This window comes from Peromyscus eremicus, chromosome 3 (assembly GCF_949786415.1).
Source record: "Peromyscus eremicus chromosome 3, PerEre_H2_v1, whole genome shotgun sequence".
NCBI classification, from domain to species: domain Eukaryota; kingdom Metazoa; phylum Chordata; class Mammalia; order Rodentia; family Cricetidae; genus Peromyscus; species Peromyscus eremicus.
In genome coordinates this window covers 149,775,188-149,792,076 of record NC_081418.1, presented here as the reverse complement: position 1 = coordinate 149,792,076, position 16,889 = coordinate 149,775,188, and the positions used below count along the sequence as shown (strand labels likewise).

General features: G+C 40.2%; 1 protein-coding gene across 3 annotated transcripts in view; it reads left to right on the top strand.

The window, feature by feature from the left end:
* The first annotated feature begins 748 nt into the window (after positions 1-748).
* LOC131907491 (solute carrier organic anion transporter family member 1A5-like) overlaps positions 749-16,889 on the top strand; it is a 39,683-nt gene continuing 23,542 nt past the window's right edge. For 2 of the 3 annotated variants that reach the window (XM_059258744.1, XM_059258745.1), the window contains exons 1-4: positions 749-808; positions 5,496-5,637; positions 8,780-8,912; positions 14,011-14,117. In XM_059258744.1, the coding sequence (XP_059114727.1) occupies positions 749-808; positions 5,496-5,637; positions 8,780-8,912; positions 14,011-14,117 (442 nt within the window). Of the gene's footprint in view, positions 809-5,495; positions 5,638-8,779; positions 8,913-14,010; positions 14,118-16,889 lie in introns of those variants that run through there. The other variant, XM_059258746.1, reaches the window with a different exon arrangement.

The following is a 16,889-nucleotide window of genomic DNA, read 5'->3' as shown; positions in this document are numbered from 1 at the left end:
GCTCCACATTAGGTTTTTTAATGAAGTCTACTCACTGAACTTGTCTGTTGTTCATTTGGTTAGAGTGCTAGGTTGGCATGCTGCAGTGATTCTGCTGTCTAGGTCCTCCCAGTGTTGGGGTTATAGGTAGGTGCAGAGGAAGTCCTGGTTTTACTTGGTTGCTAAAAATTCAAATTGAGATCCTCAAACTTAGGAACCGAACTTGTTATCCGCTGATCCACCTCCACAGTTGTGCTTGACATAGGCTAGGATCATTTGGGAGGAAGGAACCTCGATTGAGAAAATGTCCCAAGAGATAGCCTGATTGCATTTTCTCAGTTAAAATTTGATATGGGAGGGCCCAGCTCACTGTGGGTGGGACCATCCCTAGGTAGGCAGTCCTGAGTTGTTTAAGAAAGCAGGCTGAACAAGGTATGAGGAACAAAGCAATAAGCAACATTCCTCCATGACCCTGGCATCTGCTCCTACATCCAGGTTGCTGCCATGAATTCCTTCCCTGACTTTCATCAGTGACAAACTGTGAGGTAGAACTGTGAGCTAAAATAAACCCTTTCCCCTCTAAGTTGCTTTTGGTCCTGGTATTTTATCACAGCAAGAGAAAGCATGACTAAGACACCTAAGAAAGGTTTTTTTTCCCCTTTTATGAGAATGGCTCATTACAGTTCAGTATATAATTTATTTAATAACTGTTTGATTTTTTTGGAAAAGACAGCGGTAAGCAAAAACATCTGGAAACAATCAGAAGAACATGGGAGAAACCAAGAAAAGGGTTGTAACCCATGGGGGAGGATGCTTTTCCACGATGAAGGTATGTATTATTTAGATGTATGCATGAGAATCTTTTAAAACAAGCATTGAAAGTCCTTGTAATGTTGCTCAGCTTATATGAAATTTTCCAACATAAAAGCCATTTTGCCTAATGTGTTGTTAATTTATTGATGTAAAGAAGTTGGTTTTATAATTAATGGATGTCTAACCAGGATTATTCATCCAGGAAGATTTATCAGACTAATTTAGAGGAGAGATTCTCAATCTGTGAGTCATGACCCTTTAGGGGGTTGAAGACTCTTTCACAGGGGTCACTTAAGACCATTGGAAAACAGAGATCTTCACGTTACAATTCCTAACAGTAGGAAAATTACAGTTTTGAATTAGCAAATAAAAATAATTTTACGGTTGGAATCAACAGAACATGAAGAACTGTACTAAAGTGCACAGCATTAGGACAGTTGAGAATCATTGATTTAGAGGGTCTTAATGGAGGATGGGGTTTAAAGTGTTTTAGGTGTGTATTATGTTGTGTTACAATTTAGTCTGAGCTCAGAGGTCTACCTAGTACTCAGCCATCAGGGGTTCTTGACAGAAGGTCAGGGGTAATATCTGGGAAATAGTTCCCCAACAGAAGTGCTATGTTGACTTCATGATCTAGTCAGACAAATATTTTCTTCAAGGTTTGGCAATACTACAATCATTGTTTTGTAAGAAAAATGTCTACTCTGTTCACTGTTTTGGTGGTTTTCAGTAGTTTAGAGATAATTGTCCTTCTATTAGTTCCAAAGTCATCTTTGCATCACCAAATGTGAACTTGTATTAACCCAAGGAATCTGAGCACTGGTCCTTCATAGGTTCCTCTCTAAGCTTCTGCCTCCTCAGTCATCCCATCACAAGCTCCTTTACCTTAGTCACATGTAGTGGACTCCATTCATTAATGTAAAAGATAAGGAGGCCTCAGACACAGCCCTGGAAAGTGTTTTTACCTGTAGTGATGCATGAATTATTGAAAACCAACCCTCTCAAGTTATCACATTATTCTGAGGAGCCCAGGTCCCCTGATTCATGACCTTTGCCAGATGCATACTAGATGTGTCACTTTGTACAGTTGGTGCAGATTGTGTATACTTAAGTGTATTTCATCTGAAAAGGGTAATGGTAGCCCTACATGTTAGATAAAAATATCATTCTGAGACTCATGTGTGTGTGTGTGTGTGTGTGTGTGTGTGTGTGTGTGTGTGTGTGTGTGTGTGTTATGTGTATCTGTATGTGTGTGTCTGTCTTGGTATGTGCGTGAGTTCTTACCCTTCAGTGCCATCCTATACTGGTGGTATGATCGATTAGACCCAGATGCTCACACACACAGCTCCTCTATCACTGATCTATACCTCCTTCTCCACTGTAAAATATGTTAATTACTTTAAATTTATGTTTTATTGTATGTATAGGGACATTTTACCCTCATGTATATTGGTACACCACTTGTATGTCTGGTGTCCTTAAAGGCCAGAAGAAGGTGTTGGATAACCTGGAACTGGAGTTACAGGTGCTTATAAACCACAATGTGGGTGCTAGGAACTGAACCCAGGTCCACAGCAAGAGCAGCCAGTGATCTTAACTGCTGAGCCACATCTTCAACTTCAAAGCTTAGTATAATGATTATTAGTTACTAACATTAATAGCATTTATTGAGAAATATCATCATCTATCATTATGAATACTACTTCTCAAAGTTTGTCTGTGGTTACTGTCTTATTAGGGTTTCTATTGCTGTGAAGAGACACCATGACCACTGCAATTCATAAAGGGAAACATTTAATTGGGGCTGGCTTCCAGGTTCAGAAGTTTAGTTCATAATTGTAATGGTGGGAAGTATGGGGGCCCAAGGGAGATGTGGTTCTAGAGAAGGACCCAAGAGTTCTACATGCAGATTGGCAGGCAGCAGGAAGAGAGTGACACCGGACCTGGCTAGAGCTTCTGAAACCTGAAAGCCCACCCTCATTGACCCACTTCCTCCAACAAGGCCACAGCTCCTAATAGTGCCACTACCTCGTGGCCAAGCATTCAAATCTGAGTTTATAGGGACCATTCCTATTCAAACCACCACAGATACTTTGGAGTTTAGCAATAGTAGATATTGGTGTGGATGTTATGGGAAAATGTTAAAACCATGAGTTTACAAGTCAAAATTTAGAAGTAATTGTTTAAAAATAAATTAGACTGCTCTGAATTTAGAACTATTTAAAATGTTAGGGTGGTCAAATTCTCTACAGTGCCAGACTGAAGCTCCTGCTTCTTAAGTTTAGAAATATAATTTTTAAGAAAAGTGTCCCAGGACAGGGGGAATGATGGTCTTAATGACCTTCAGTCATGCATGCACTGATGACTTCACCAGGCACCACTGGTTAGTTCTAACCCAGTGCCTACACAGATGGCCCAGTTAAGCTACATGGAACAAAAAAAAAACCTAAACCAAAACTCATGAACCTTGGAAAAGAACTTGTAGGAACTAAGGTGTTGATGGGGAAGAGAGGGGGAGAAGAGAGGAAGAAAGTAATAATCAGAGATGCCATGTATGTATGAAATCACCAATGAGTAAATTCAGTTAATAAAATTTACTAAAGAAAAGAATGGAAAATTTCTCAAGGGGGCAGGAGATATCTCAATCAGTAAAATACTTGCCATGGAAGCAGGAGGACTGAGTTCAGTTCCCAAGCCTACATAGAAACTAGGCATAGTGACACTAACTACAATCCCAGTGTGGGGGACATGGAGTCAGCAGATACTTGGTGCTCACAGACACCCAGCTTTGCCTCCTGGGCTAATTCTAGGCAGGTGAGAATCCTTGTTATTAAAAAAATGTATAAATCTTGAGATATTACACCTGTGGCTGTCTTCTGTCTCTCCATGTGCATATTCACACATAAACTCATCCTACACTAACATGCACACACATACACAAAAAAAGAAAGGATGAAAGAAAAAAAGAAAAAAGAGAGCTCCCTTAGGAAGAATGAAAAGTCTGCTTTAAAGGAGTTTGCTTCAGACTCTAGAGTGCTGAGGTGAACAGTCAGCAGGACTGGGTTTGTAAATACAGATGTTGGGGAGCAGTGGACCTGAATCAGCATGGACACTGGTTTCTTTCACTTTCTCCCCAGAACCAAATGCTTTAGAGAAGGAGTAGTGTGCTCAGTACCTGCTTAGATTTCTTCTTCAAAAACAAATTGAATAAATGATCTTCCAAAGTTTAATTTTTAAAAATTTAATAGACTGTGTGCTTAAGTATAGGACCTGAGTTATAAAACTTATGTTTAAATTATCAAGTGTCAATCACACCCTATGAAAGATCTGTAGTGGGAAGAGAGAACATCTCTGCTAATGCCATTTAGTGTCAAAAGACAAACTTCTAGAATACTTTTAAGCTATATGGAACTTGGTGTTCACATTTGCCATTTTATTTATTTTTTGTGTACTTTTCTGCATAGGTTAATCCATATTAATTGGTTCTTATGACAAAATATTCCAAGCAGTAAATACTCATCTAACACAGTATAATTTACCTATTATTTCAGAAGAGATAACACAGAAGTTCCAGAAGCTGGGATGATGACATTTGCCATCAACCAGCTACTGGAAGATAAGGGAAACAGGGATCTTGTTTACTATATCACTCCAAGTGAGTTCATTAGTAAAAGGCAGGTAGGGAGGAGTATTATCAGGACACAGCCACATTTCATCCTGAACCCAAGAGACCCCCAAAATGTTCTGACCTGTGTTTACATGCCATGAACACAACTTGGACTACTGAGATAAAGGGTTATAGGGCATATTGCCCCAGGAAGAAAAATAAAACAGGTCATATTGCCTCCAGCAGTGAGAATGTAGCTTGTTCTCAAGAACATAAAGAAGTCAAGGTGTTGAACTGACCAAAGATATCCAGAAACCAGTCATTCCTGCAGATGGAACATAGTAGGCTTGCTGCAGAAATAATGCCATGGTGTAATTCTGTGTTCTGTTACTTCCCTTCCGTAAAGTGGACAACATTTGTCCTGCATAAATAGTATATAGCCGTCAATAGCTGCATCTTACATAGAATAACTCCATGTCTTTCTGTGTGAATAAGGTACACTGATACATGAGCAAAACCATATCCACCCACAAAACTCATCACTGCTAACCAGCTATTCTAACCCTGCTTTTCCAGAGTGTAGTGGTATTTGCTCCACCCATGGCCTTGGGCTATAGGGCCTGAAGGAGGCAGTGCTTCTTGCCCTTGCACATGACCTCTTAAGAAGAGATGAGAGGGGTCATGTGGTCCCTTCTTCCTTTTATTTATTTATCCTGGCATGATCGGACTCCCAACGACCTGGGAATTGAACTTGGTTCCTCTGGAGCATTAGTCAGTGTCCTTAACCTCTGAGCCACCTCTCTCAGGACGACATGGTCCCTCTCTCATCTCTTTTTAAGAGGTCATGTACAAGGGCAAGAAGCACCACCTCCTTTGGGCCCTATAGACCAAGGTCATGGGTGGAACAAATACCACTACACCAGAGTTAGGACAGTGATAGAGCAGAGATTACACTTTAAGGCTTCTTCCATGTTCAAGGTCTGTTTAAGTTGCATACAATCCTATATTTCATGGTAGAGGCCTTTTTGTCAGTAGATAGAAGATATATAATTAGAAAACAAAGTCCTCACTTTTTCTGAAACGTTTTTCTTCCTAGGTGTTTCTGTTTTCATTAACAATGGCATATGTAGCCAAATCACTATCAGGAGCTTACATGAATTCCATGCTCACACAAATAGAGAGACAATTCAATATCCCCACATCTATAGTTGGATTGATCAATGGGAGCTTTGAAATTGGTGAGTTATTTTTATATTTACTTATTATTATATATTAACATTCTCTCCTCATTTCCTGCCTTAGACTATTTGATTTAACTGAGTTACATGCTTCCTGATGTGATTGAATAGCTTAGCTTGGGTGTGAAGAAACCATTATTTAAATATCCCCAGGATAGCACCTAATTTTTGCCATATACCCTGATATGGTCCCTTTTTTTTCTGACAACTGACATAAGATTTAGAGTGTTAATATCTAATTCTATCATTTGTTGAATCAAAAGAGAAGCTCAGGGCTTTTCTTTGGCATTTTACAAGGTTGCTGTAGGAGCCTGGAGAAACTGAAGAAGGGAGCAAGCGCTTCTCTTCCCCCACTGTGTCGGTGAGGTTGGCAGCTCTCCACTCCTAGTCACTTGTAAGATGAGGGTGCTTTCCTGTGTTTGAATTGTGTCAGACACAATTGCTAAGAAGAGTGAATGAACTTTAGCCCCTGAATTTGTGTAAAGAACTGGGATATGAGAGTATAAAGGGTGAAGGAGGGAAAGATGCCCTCTTTAGACAAAGTGACCTGGAAGCCTCTTATTCTTCTTATTTACTTCCTTCAAGGTGAAATTGTCTTTAATGTATTTAATCCAAACAGAATAGAGAACCAGGACTGTGAAGTAGCGAACCCACACTGAGGATGCTCCCTCCTGTCTTCAGGATCAATCTCCTTAGTGCTTGCTCTGCCCCCTGTGTCCTTGGACTTCACAGTGCAGTCAGGATGAACGCCTTCCATAGACCTTTCACAGATTCAGTCATGTTCTTGTGTGTTAGATGCAGCAAGTGCAGCCCATTGGTTATCCAAGGTCTTACAGAACACATTGTGCTAGGGAGGTCAGTCTCCTGAAGAAGTAAAGTTTTTCCAGGTGGAGAAGTGGACAGGTAAATGTGAAGGGGAGATTTGTATGGAGGATGAACCATCAAATGGTGTGTAAGGGGATGTAGCCAGCCCTGTATTATGGGAAGGTGAAATGTGTTAGAACATGATCCTGGAGAGATGTTGCAGGGATGAGAAATGTGTAAAGACTGTGGCTTGTTCTGGAGTGTGTCTTTTATTCCTCAGGTGGCAGTGAGCAGGTATGGGATTGGAAGAGGGTATTGACCTTTCTATGCTGAGGACTCATACTGAAAACTCAATGACATCTGATTTCTGGATAATACTTTAGCTGTTCAAAAGGAAACTATATAGGTAAAAAGGAATGCAGTTACACTGAAGTATAATTATCAGAACATTTAAACATCTTGTTTGGAAGGAATATTTGTGCTTTTTAATAAGGCAAAAATTATCTACATCTGATTTTCAAGTAATTATTGGTTGCATGGCCCTTTACAACAACCACAATGTCAGAAGCCACCATTTATATGTCTATTGGTGACAGAATCATGGCTCCTCATATCACTACTGCTTCCTACACTACCATGAACAGAAACACAAATGCCCAGTTAATGATAATTTAAAATAATTCTCACTCAAGTCCATGGAAAACTCTAATTTCTGTGAACTCTGTGGGTTTTAAACTAAAGGTTAAAAAGTCCTATTTAAAGTAAAAAATAGTAACAATACCACTACTGGCTGTGCCAGGTGACTTAAGGGGAAGTCTTATATTGAAATATTTGTGAGAAGAAGTAATTCACATTGGCCAGTGAATGCAGCATTCAGTAGGCTTTTACCCAGGTAGTTTTGCAAGCAACATTCTCCTAGCCTGGAAAACACCTTACCTCTCTCCCAACACCTTCCTACCAATTATTTGAGGGACACAGCCATGTAAAAGTCAATGTAAAAGGCAATCTAAGCCTAATATGAGGAAGGGATGCTTTTTCTCTCAAACAATAGCGATTTCAGACAAGATTCTGTGTGTTCTTGTTGTGCAGCAATAGATTAGAAATATACCCAGAGACTTCAAACAATGAGTATCCTGAGACATTACCTTCTGAATGATGACCTCAATGACAGGGACTTAGGAGAGAGATGGGGTAATAAGCATGCAGAGGTGGGGCACATACCATTCAAAATAATGCACCATCTCTTCTACATAGAAAGCAGACTAGAGAGAAATAGAATTGGAAGAAAAACAGTCTTCAAATATCTTTGAAATATTTAAGATCACTGAGAGATTTGCTGTCATTAAAGAAGTGTGTTTGAATTTTCTGATCTTTCCTTTATGTACAGTATAAGCAGGGTAAATATTCTTCATTAAACTAAAAATATGTATTTTGTGGAAAGCTTACTTATATTTGCTTATTTCAGTTCCCCTTTTCTTTCTGTAAATAATACTGATGATTGGGCCTAGGGCCTCCCACACATGAGGCAAACGTTCTATCACTCTATCTCCAGCCCCTTTATTTACTCTTTATTTTGAGGAAGTTCTCAGTAAGATGCCCAGGCTGGTCTTGAATGCACTCTGCGGACCAGGCTGACTTTGATCTTGTAGTCTTCTCTTATCCTCCCTGTAACAGGTCTGTGCCACCAGGCCACACTGGCTCTTTCATCTCTTAACATCTTTATCAAAGGCCTCTCTGTCAGAATAGTGTTTCCCACTGAGTTTCTTTAAACCTAAGCTTTCTCCTAAACCACAGAGATGGACTCCTGCAATCTAGACCTAAGTCCCAGTTGGAGGGTTAGGACTCTGACTTTCTCTCTGTTAACACTATTACCTGGTCTAAGGAAGATGTGACAATAGAAGCAGATATCCAGCCTGGCCATGTTGAGTATAAAGGGGTTTTTAATTATTAAGTTAAAAACCATGAATCCATTTGACTCTGCATAGAGCAGACATGAGAGGAGAGGTCAGAGGTGATGTGTAGGCTGACACCTGCTTTTGTATCCATTCCCAAGGGCTGGATAATCCCGAAAAAGCCCTTAATATTCTCCAAAAATGGAGCAGAACCCTCCCTCAGGGTCACAATTGATATATATATATTATATATATTGATATATATATATATATATTAAATTTATATATATATATATATTAAACAATGCCCAAAGCTCCCAAGCACCCATCCTGTATCCTTAAGGTAGTTGTTAAAAATTTACTCTAGAGTCCAAATGCTGGAGAGGCTGTTGACTAAGATCTGCTATTACTTTACTGAAACAAACATTCTCATTCTCCTCTCCTAGGAAACCTTTTGTTGGTTATATTCGTGAGTTATTTTGGAACAAAATTGCACAGACCTATTGTGATTGGTGTTGGATGTGCAGTTATGGGCCTCGGGTGTTTCTTAATATCGCTACCTCATTTCCTGATGGGCCGGTGAGTACTCCAGTCTTTGATTAAATTTTAGGTTCAATATTTTCCCTAAAGGAAATGAGGCTCAGAATTTCTTCCCTGGAAGTAGCAATGCTCACACAAGGTACAGAATGCTAATATGGAATTTAGAAGACATGGTCTCTGCTCTGCCTGTATGATTTGTGTATGTTGTAACATGGGGTCTGTTTTTTAAGGTCCAATCCAGTCAATTGTGAAGTGGGAATTTGAGACATTGCTTTCATGAAGTTGAGACACCTGAACAGATTCTCTGAATCTGCCAAAGCTTGTGCTGAGTCCTTCATCAGGGTTATTAGACACTCCAGTTACAAGGGGTCTACTGTTTGACATAATCACAGGTTGGCAAGAGATAGACCAATGTGAATATTGATTTTTATTTTCATGCTTACCAGATTGTCTTACACAGTAAATTATAAAAGTTAAATTATGCTGTCTCTTACTCTCTTTTCTGCTTTCTGAAGAGAGTTTCAGTTCTTTCTTCTTTTTGCCTGTGTGTCTTGTTAATTTTTGATACTTTAATATTAAATGATATAAAAATAGTGTTATCTACCACAGAGTCATGCTATTCTTTGTTATGGAGCTCAATTCTTTATCTAGACTGAATACTTAGCTCATGTCCCCATTAGATTGACTCTCTGAGTCTCTCACTGTCTCCCTAGCCCTCACAGACTGGCAGGGTGAACATCCCTCAGTACAGGTTAGGGCTGCATGGTTGTCCGGGGCGTGCCTCTCGCTGGTGTCTGCTCTTCTCCACCTGCCTCTGAACTGCAAACCTCTAGGCCAGCTCAGTGCCATTTCCTTGTAATTCCCCGTCATTCTTTCCTTATGAATTTGTCTGACTTCTTCCCTCCTCTTCTTCTTCCTCCTTCCTCCCCCTACTCTTCTTCATTATTTTCTTCTTCTGTCTTTCCTTTTGTTTTTAAAATCTTTCATCAATTTGATGTGTGTCAGTGTTTTCCCTGCATGTATACATGTGAACCATGTGTGCGGCTGGGGCCCACAGAGATCAGAAGGGTGTCATTTCCCCAGAAAGTGGAGTTAGAGATGGTTGTCTGCTACCATGTAGGTGCTAGAAAATGAACCCAGATCCTCTTCAAGAACAAGGGCTACTAACCACTGAGCCATCTCTCCAGTCCTGATTTGTTTTTGTGACAGGGTCTTGCTATATAGCCCGGGCTGGAATTCACTATGTAGCTCAGGCTGTCCTCAAAGTCTTGGTGATCCTCCTGTTTCAGCCCTCCAAGTGTTGGTACTACAAGGATGAGCCCCCACAACTACCTTGTTTCACCTCTTTCTTGCTCTTACACAGTCACTGAAAGAGCATCCTACTCTGTTTCCCTCTTTACTCTCCCTCACTTCTTTCTGTACAGAAAAAAAAATCCCTACAGCCTTTGGAGACATTGCCTCAAAGTTTGTGTGTTTTGGAATTAGAATTAGTGTTCTAACTCCTGTGACTGGTTTCTCTTTTAGCTCCACTGTCTGACATTGATGACAATTGGTTTATGATCTTTGCACCTCCATCGGGTGCCTTCAGTCAGGACAGTCTGTAAAGTTTTTGTACTTTTTTTCCTCTTCTCCTTGAAGATACCTTCTTCCTTCTCACCCTCTTCTTCAGCTCCTATTTGAGCACTGGCATCCTAGATTTCATTCATATCTTGCCATCATTCTAACTTGATGTCTTCTCATATCTTGGGTACTTCCTGGGAGATTTATCTTTGTCATCCAGGCTCTTCAATGGGCTTGTAACTGGTATTAGCATATTTCTGAATTTTTATTTTCAAGAACTCCTCTCTACCTCAAATATCTCTTCTGAGGGGACATCTTGTTATTTTTGAATTCAATGTCTTTTCCTGTGTGACTCTCTTCATCTGTCTGCATGTCTCTGGCCCCTTCGAGTGTACCTATTATTTGTCTTTGACTTACTATAATAGAGTGTCCCCTGTAGATGACACTTGGTTATTTGTTCACATATAAGAAAGAATAACAACAGAAAGCTAACTAGAAATTCTGTATACAAGTATAGACTTGGTTAATGGGAGTCTTTTGGCTTTTTCAGTAGGATGAGTCAACAGGTGGTTGAGACAGGACTGGCTGGTGATTGAGCTGGAGTGGCTGGTGGTTAATCTGGACTGGTTGGTGATTTATCTGAACTGGATGGTAAATGAGCTGGACCGGTGGTGATTAAGCTGGAATGGCTGGTGATTTATCTGGACTGGATGGTAAATGAGCTGGACTGGATGGTGATTAAGCTGGACTGGATGGTGATTAAGCTGGACTGGCTTGTGAATTATCCGGACTGGCTGATGACTAAGCTGGACTGATGGTGAGTAAGCTGGACTGGCTGATGATTGAGCTGGACTGGACAGTAACTAAGCTAGGCTGGGTGGTAATTGAGCTGCACTGGGTGGTGACTGAGCTGGACTAGCTGATTTTGAGCTATCTCAGAAATATGTGTAACTTGTGATCCTAGGTAGGAATTCTCTGCACTTGCTAAAGAGGTAGAAACTGACTACCATCCAGAAAGGAATGAGAACATCATCTTTTAGTGTGTGGAGTTTTACAACCTAGTGTTCCTCCTTTTTGTCCTGTGTCCTCATTGTACCAGTTTGGCTCCTCTCCTGTCTGTGAGCATTTCCACTTGGAGAGATGGAGGATGAGTCTGAGGATCTACCTATTCCTTATGTGCACTTAAACCCACACTTTAGATTTTGCTTTGTGTGTCCAGCCAGGCCCTGAATTGGGAGCTTCATCATGCAGCTTTCAGTGGAGACCTGGAACATACCCTGTTGGTACCTGAAGCATGATGGTTATATTCCCCTTACCTTCTGATTCGGTGGTCATTCTGACATCCACATCCCAATCTCAAGATTTGATTGAGTTTAAGTTGCCCACACTTTCAATCTCTTATTTACAGTTTTTTATTTTTATCTATTTTGTTGTATCTGTTGTGGTGGTGGAGTGTGTGTGCTTTTGTGTGAGGTCAGGAAACAACTCTCAGGAGTACGTTCTCTCTGCCCACTCTGTAGGTCCTGGAATGCAATCTAGGTTGTCAGGCTTGTACACAAGCACCTGTACACATGGAGGCACCTGGTATCTCACAAGACTTTTGTTTTTGTTTGTTTCTTTCTTTATTTTTTGAAATCAAGTCTCCTGTAGCTCAGGCTGGCTTTGAATTTACTCTGTAGTTAAGGATAATCATGAACTCTGATCCTCTTGTCTCTATCTCCTGAGTGCTAGGATACTTGCTTTTATTTCGTGCTCAGGTTCAAACCCAGGATTGGTATTTGCCAGGCACCAATGTACCAATTAAGTTACATCTTCATATCTAAATGTCTTTATTTGTGAGGAAATGGCCATTCCTCTTTTCTATTTTGATACCTTTTTTCTGCCATTTTATTGTCATTTGGGGAATAAATGGACCTTGAGTAGACAACCAAATTTTAAGTGGATAATAAACGAAAGGAAGGATATTTTAGCCTCTGTGTTTTTGCAGGGAACTGAAAATATGTGAATGGAATTTTAAAATTATTTTTTACTTTCTATTCTATTCATGTTAATGTTAAGAAATATTTGACAATTATTATGTTTTCCTACCTTCTTCAAAGAGTGATAATTCTTTGAAGCTGATCTATCCTCACTGGGTCATGAGAAGAGAGACATAGGCTCTTGTCCACACTTCACTGGCAAACTATGTGGGGACATCAGTCAGTTGTTCTAAGAGGAAGTAATCCTTACTTCTGTGTTATAGTATGCAGCATAGAAATTAGAATTTGGGGAAGCGTACCTCCCTATTCATGGACAATTCAGCAGCCCATGGTTTTCTCTGGTTGTCTCTCTTAAAAAAAAAACACTTAGAAATAAAGAAAGAAAGAAACAAATAAATAAATAAGTGAAATCCAGCATGCCTACAATGGAGAGGGACTTACCTGACACATTCTCCTCTACTGTTGCATTCTGTCATTTTCTTTCTAGGACAAGCTGATCCTTGGCTATTTGATCGAGTTAAATGACCACAGTTTATTAGCACATTTGTCCCCATGACACTGCATGGTCAGATGATGGGTAATGTCATCTCTTGTTAGGACATGTGGACTTTTTCTTCTGCTGGAGTTAATGAACACACAGGAGATTGATTGTTTGAATTCTCAGAAAGAAGGATAGGACCACAGCTCAGAGAATACAGAGCAGGTGTCTTGATTTGTTGTGTTGTTTTGTGTCTTTCTAAAAATTTTGTCTTCTCAGTTCTACTTTAGTGAGTCTCTTTTTCTTTCTTGTTTTTGTTCTGTCTCACACCAATGATTTCTAGGAAATATTCATTTAGATATCATAGGAAGTTGATTTTAGAGAACTGAAAGCCATGTCACCTACATGTAGAGATGAGAGCTAACTGTAAAGAAGGGGCACATTTTTGGTGATTATTGAGTTCTTTTGATGATTTATTACTTATTTTCATTCATTCAGGTTTTTTAAATTTTGAGGGGTTTTGTTTTTTGTTTGTTTATTTTGTTGTTATTTGAGATAGGCTATTGTAAAGCCCACTCTGGTCTCAAAATAGCTGCGTAGCTGAGGGTGACCTTGAGCTTCTGATGCTCCTATCTCCACCTCCAAAGTGCTAAGGTGACAGGCACGGACTCCCATAACCTGTTTATGGAGTTTAGCCCTAGAACTACATGTCCAGCTTAAAGATACAGATTTCTGTTTCTACTTATTTATTTATTTATTTTCATTTATTTGTTTGTTTGTTTGTTTGTTTAGTGTGTGTGTGTGTGTGTGTGTGTGTGTGTGTGTGTGTGTGTGTTCAAGTGTAGCGATCAGAAAACAACTTTATGGAGTCATTCCTCTCTTTCCATCTTATGTGATTTCCAGGATTGAAGTCAGGTCATCAGGCTTGTACAGCAAGTACTTTACCTGCTAAGTCATCTTGCTGGCCTTGCAATAGGGTTTATGATGATGACAACGACTCCTGTGGAAATGTGTCTGCACAGACTCTGGATGTTATGTGTTCAGGAAACAGGAGTCAGTAATCTACAGATGCTCTCATTGCACTCAGTTCCTCACAGCAATGTTTCCTGTGTCCACACAGATATGAATATGAAAAAACAATTTCACCTGCAAGCAACTTGTCCTCAAACAGCTTCTTGTGTTCGGGAGACAGAACCAAGACTTTAACACCAATGACAGACCCAAAAGGTTGACTAATGCTTCTTATTGCTTTCTGCTCAAGACTGGGCCACAGAATACACTTTTATTAAGGGCTTTGAATATGACACTGGGTTTAGTAGGCATGTAAGACAAATGGACAAACTTTAATTCCCTCTTCAGGAAAGGAAGTTATCTAATAACAGAGTGCTCTGCCTCCTGAGTTTGACTATACTTATTAAGACTCCTTTGTTTCCTAAAGTGGGTGTTTTAAAAATAAGCCAAAGATATCCACTCCAGCACCATTGCTGAATTTAGTCCCACAAGGGAAAATGGCTTAGAAGGATGGATTTAGACTCATGATGAGATCTATGTGATTAGTCTAGTTTGGTTTTCTGTTGCTGTAATAAAACACTGACTACAACTAACTCAGGAAGGAAAGAGTTATCTAGCTTTTAAATTGTAGTCCACCATGAGGGAAGCCAAAGTAGGAACCTAGAGGTACAGACCAAAGCAGAGACCACTGAGGAATGTCGCAAAGCTCCTCTGGCTCGCTCAGCTACCTCTTATACAGTCTAGTCCCAGCTAATCAGGGATAGTACCATCCAAAGTGGTCTGTTCAACCTTACATCAATTGGCCAAGAAGAAAATGTCACATAGACAATTGAGATCCTTTCTTCTCAGGTATGTCTAGATTTGTCTCAAGTTGACAAAAAATAACCATCACAATGATTATACAAATAAGAATTACAGACAGAAAGAAACATTCCCAGATCTGTGCTGTGCACTTGATGTACCATGGGAAGGCACATAACTATGTCAGTTCAGAATTGCTTGATTACCCAGGAACTTCTCTATTGGTCTCCTTTTCACTCTTTGGCATTACTTTACATTTCAACCAAATAGTGGTGCTTTCCTGACTTTCTATGGGCCCAGGCACTGTGGTCCTGGCTCCTGCCCTTCATATGCTGTATTAGCAATTTTCCCATCACTCTGATCAAGACTCCAAAGAACAACTCAAGGGAGGAAAGGTTTGTTTTTACTCACTGTTTTAGAGGGTTCAGCCATGGTCATTTGGCTCCACGTTTATGGATAGAATATCATGATGACATGAGTGTTGAGTGATGCTGTTCTTCACTTCCTTTTTGTGCAGGAAGAATAGAAAATGAGATACAGGAAATGGTAAGATATAGCTCCTCTGGACATGCCACCCCCATGTCCCACTTGCTCCAATTAGGCCCACCTCCTACCTTTCAGTACTTCTCAACACTGCCAGTCTTATCACTCTATCAACAGATAATATGACTCCATGAACAAATCAAGTCAATGATTGGATCAAAGCCATGGGGACTTGTAGAGCTCTGTACATGAACTCATAGACACAGCCAGATGTGAAAAATTACTTATTGCATATATTCATTACTTTTCTTTTAATACAATACCATGGCCATGGGAACTTATACACAAAAGAATATATTTGTGCTTATGATTCTAGAGCAATGATTCTCAATCTTCCTAATGCTGGAAACCTTTAATACAGTTCCTCATATTGTGGTGACCCCCAATCATAAAATTGTTTTTGTTGCTCCTTCATAGCTGTAATTTTGCTACTGTTATGTATCATAGTGTATATCTATGTTTTCAGATGGTCTTAGGTGACCCCTGTGAAAGGGTCATATGACCCCCAAAAGAGATGTGACCCACAGGTTGAGAATGGCTGTTCTAGAGGAGTGAGGATCAATCATGCCGGGGAGGACGGCAGCAGGAGCAGGAAATTAGGAGCTCACATCTCAACTATAAGCATGAGGCAGAAAGAGCAAACTGGAAGTAGAGTGAGGCTTCAAGCTCTTGAAGCTCATCTCCAGTGACAGTCTTCCTCCACCTCTCCAAATAGCACCATCACCTGGAGACTAACTATTTAATATTGGAACCTCTGGGGGATATTTCCACTCAGAGCACCACAACATTCTTACAGAGGGCCTGATTGGTTCCCAGCACTGACATCAGGTTGCTCACAACCCCCTGTCATTCCAGTTCTGGGGAATTGGGTGCCCTCTTCTGGCCCTCTTGGGCAACTGGACACATAAGGTGCACATATGCACATGAAGGTACACACATTTGCATCCATATTTTTAAAAGTATTTTTAAAGCCACATATGCTAACAGCCCAACACATTTCCTGAACTCATAGTTTGGAATTCTCTCAGCAGAATCACCTCAGGCCAGAACATCTCCATCTTATGCAAGATCCATGCCAAAGAAATTACAGCAATCTCCAAGACTTGGACTGCCACTATTCTTAGGGAGTCAGTGGAGATCAAAGTAACTTGAGAGTCAAAGAACAGCCATCTCTGAAGCTCTGAGCCACAGAAACCCTCTAAGCAAAGCAACCAGAAACAGTGGCCTCAATACTAGCCTGTTCTCACCTCCTGCACTGACCTTTGAAAAACCTCCCCTTGTGCTCTTTGCATTTTGGTGGATAAGTTAAAATCTCCCCATGTGCAGAGCACCAGCAAAGGATTTGATTCTTCCCAGTGTCTGATATGTTCAGTTCTGCCTTAGAAGAGGTTTGAGAGTCTCCCTGTGATCTGTAGACAGAAATCATCATGTTGATAGAAGATAAGAAACTGAATTCCTAGAGATGGAAACTGGGTTTGCTTTAACCAGGAGTAAATAAGAATTAGACCTCATGACCCAGTAGTGCTTAGGACATTTATGAGCAACCCCTGTCCAGTCCAGAGTTCAGGGTACATTGTCCTTAACTTCCCTGGTAACACAATGTCAAGCTTCCCTAGGGAGTGGAAGTTCATTTAGCTTAGAACA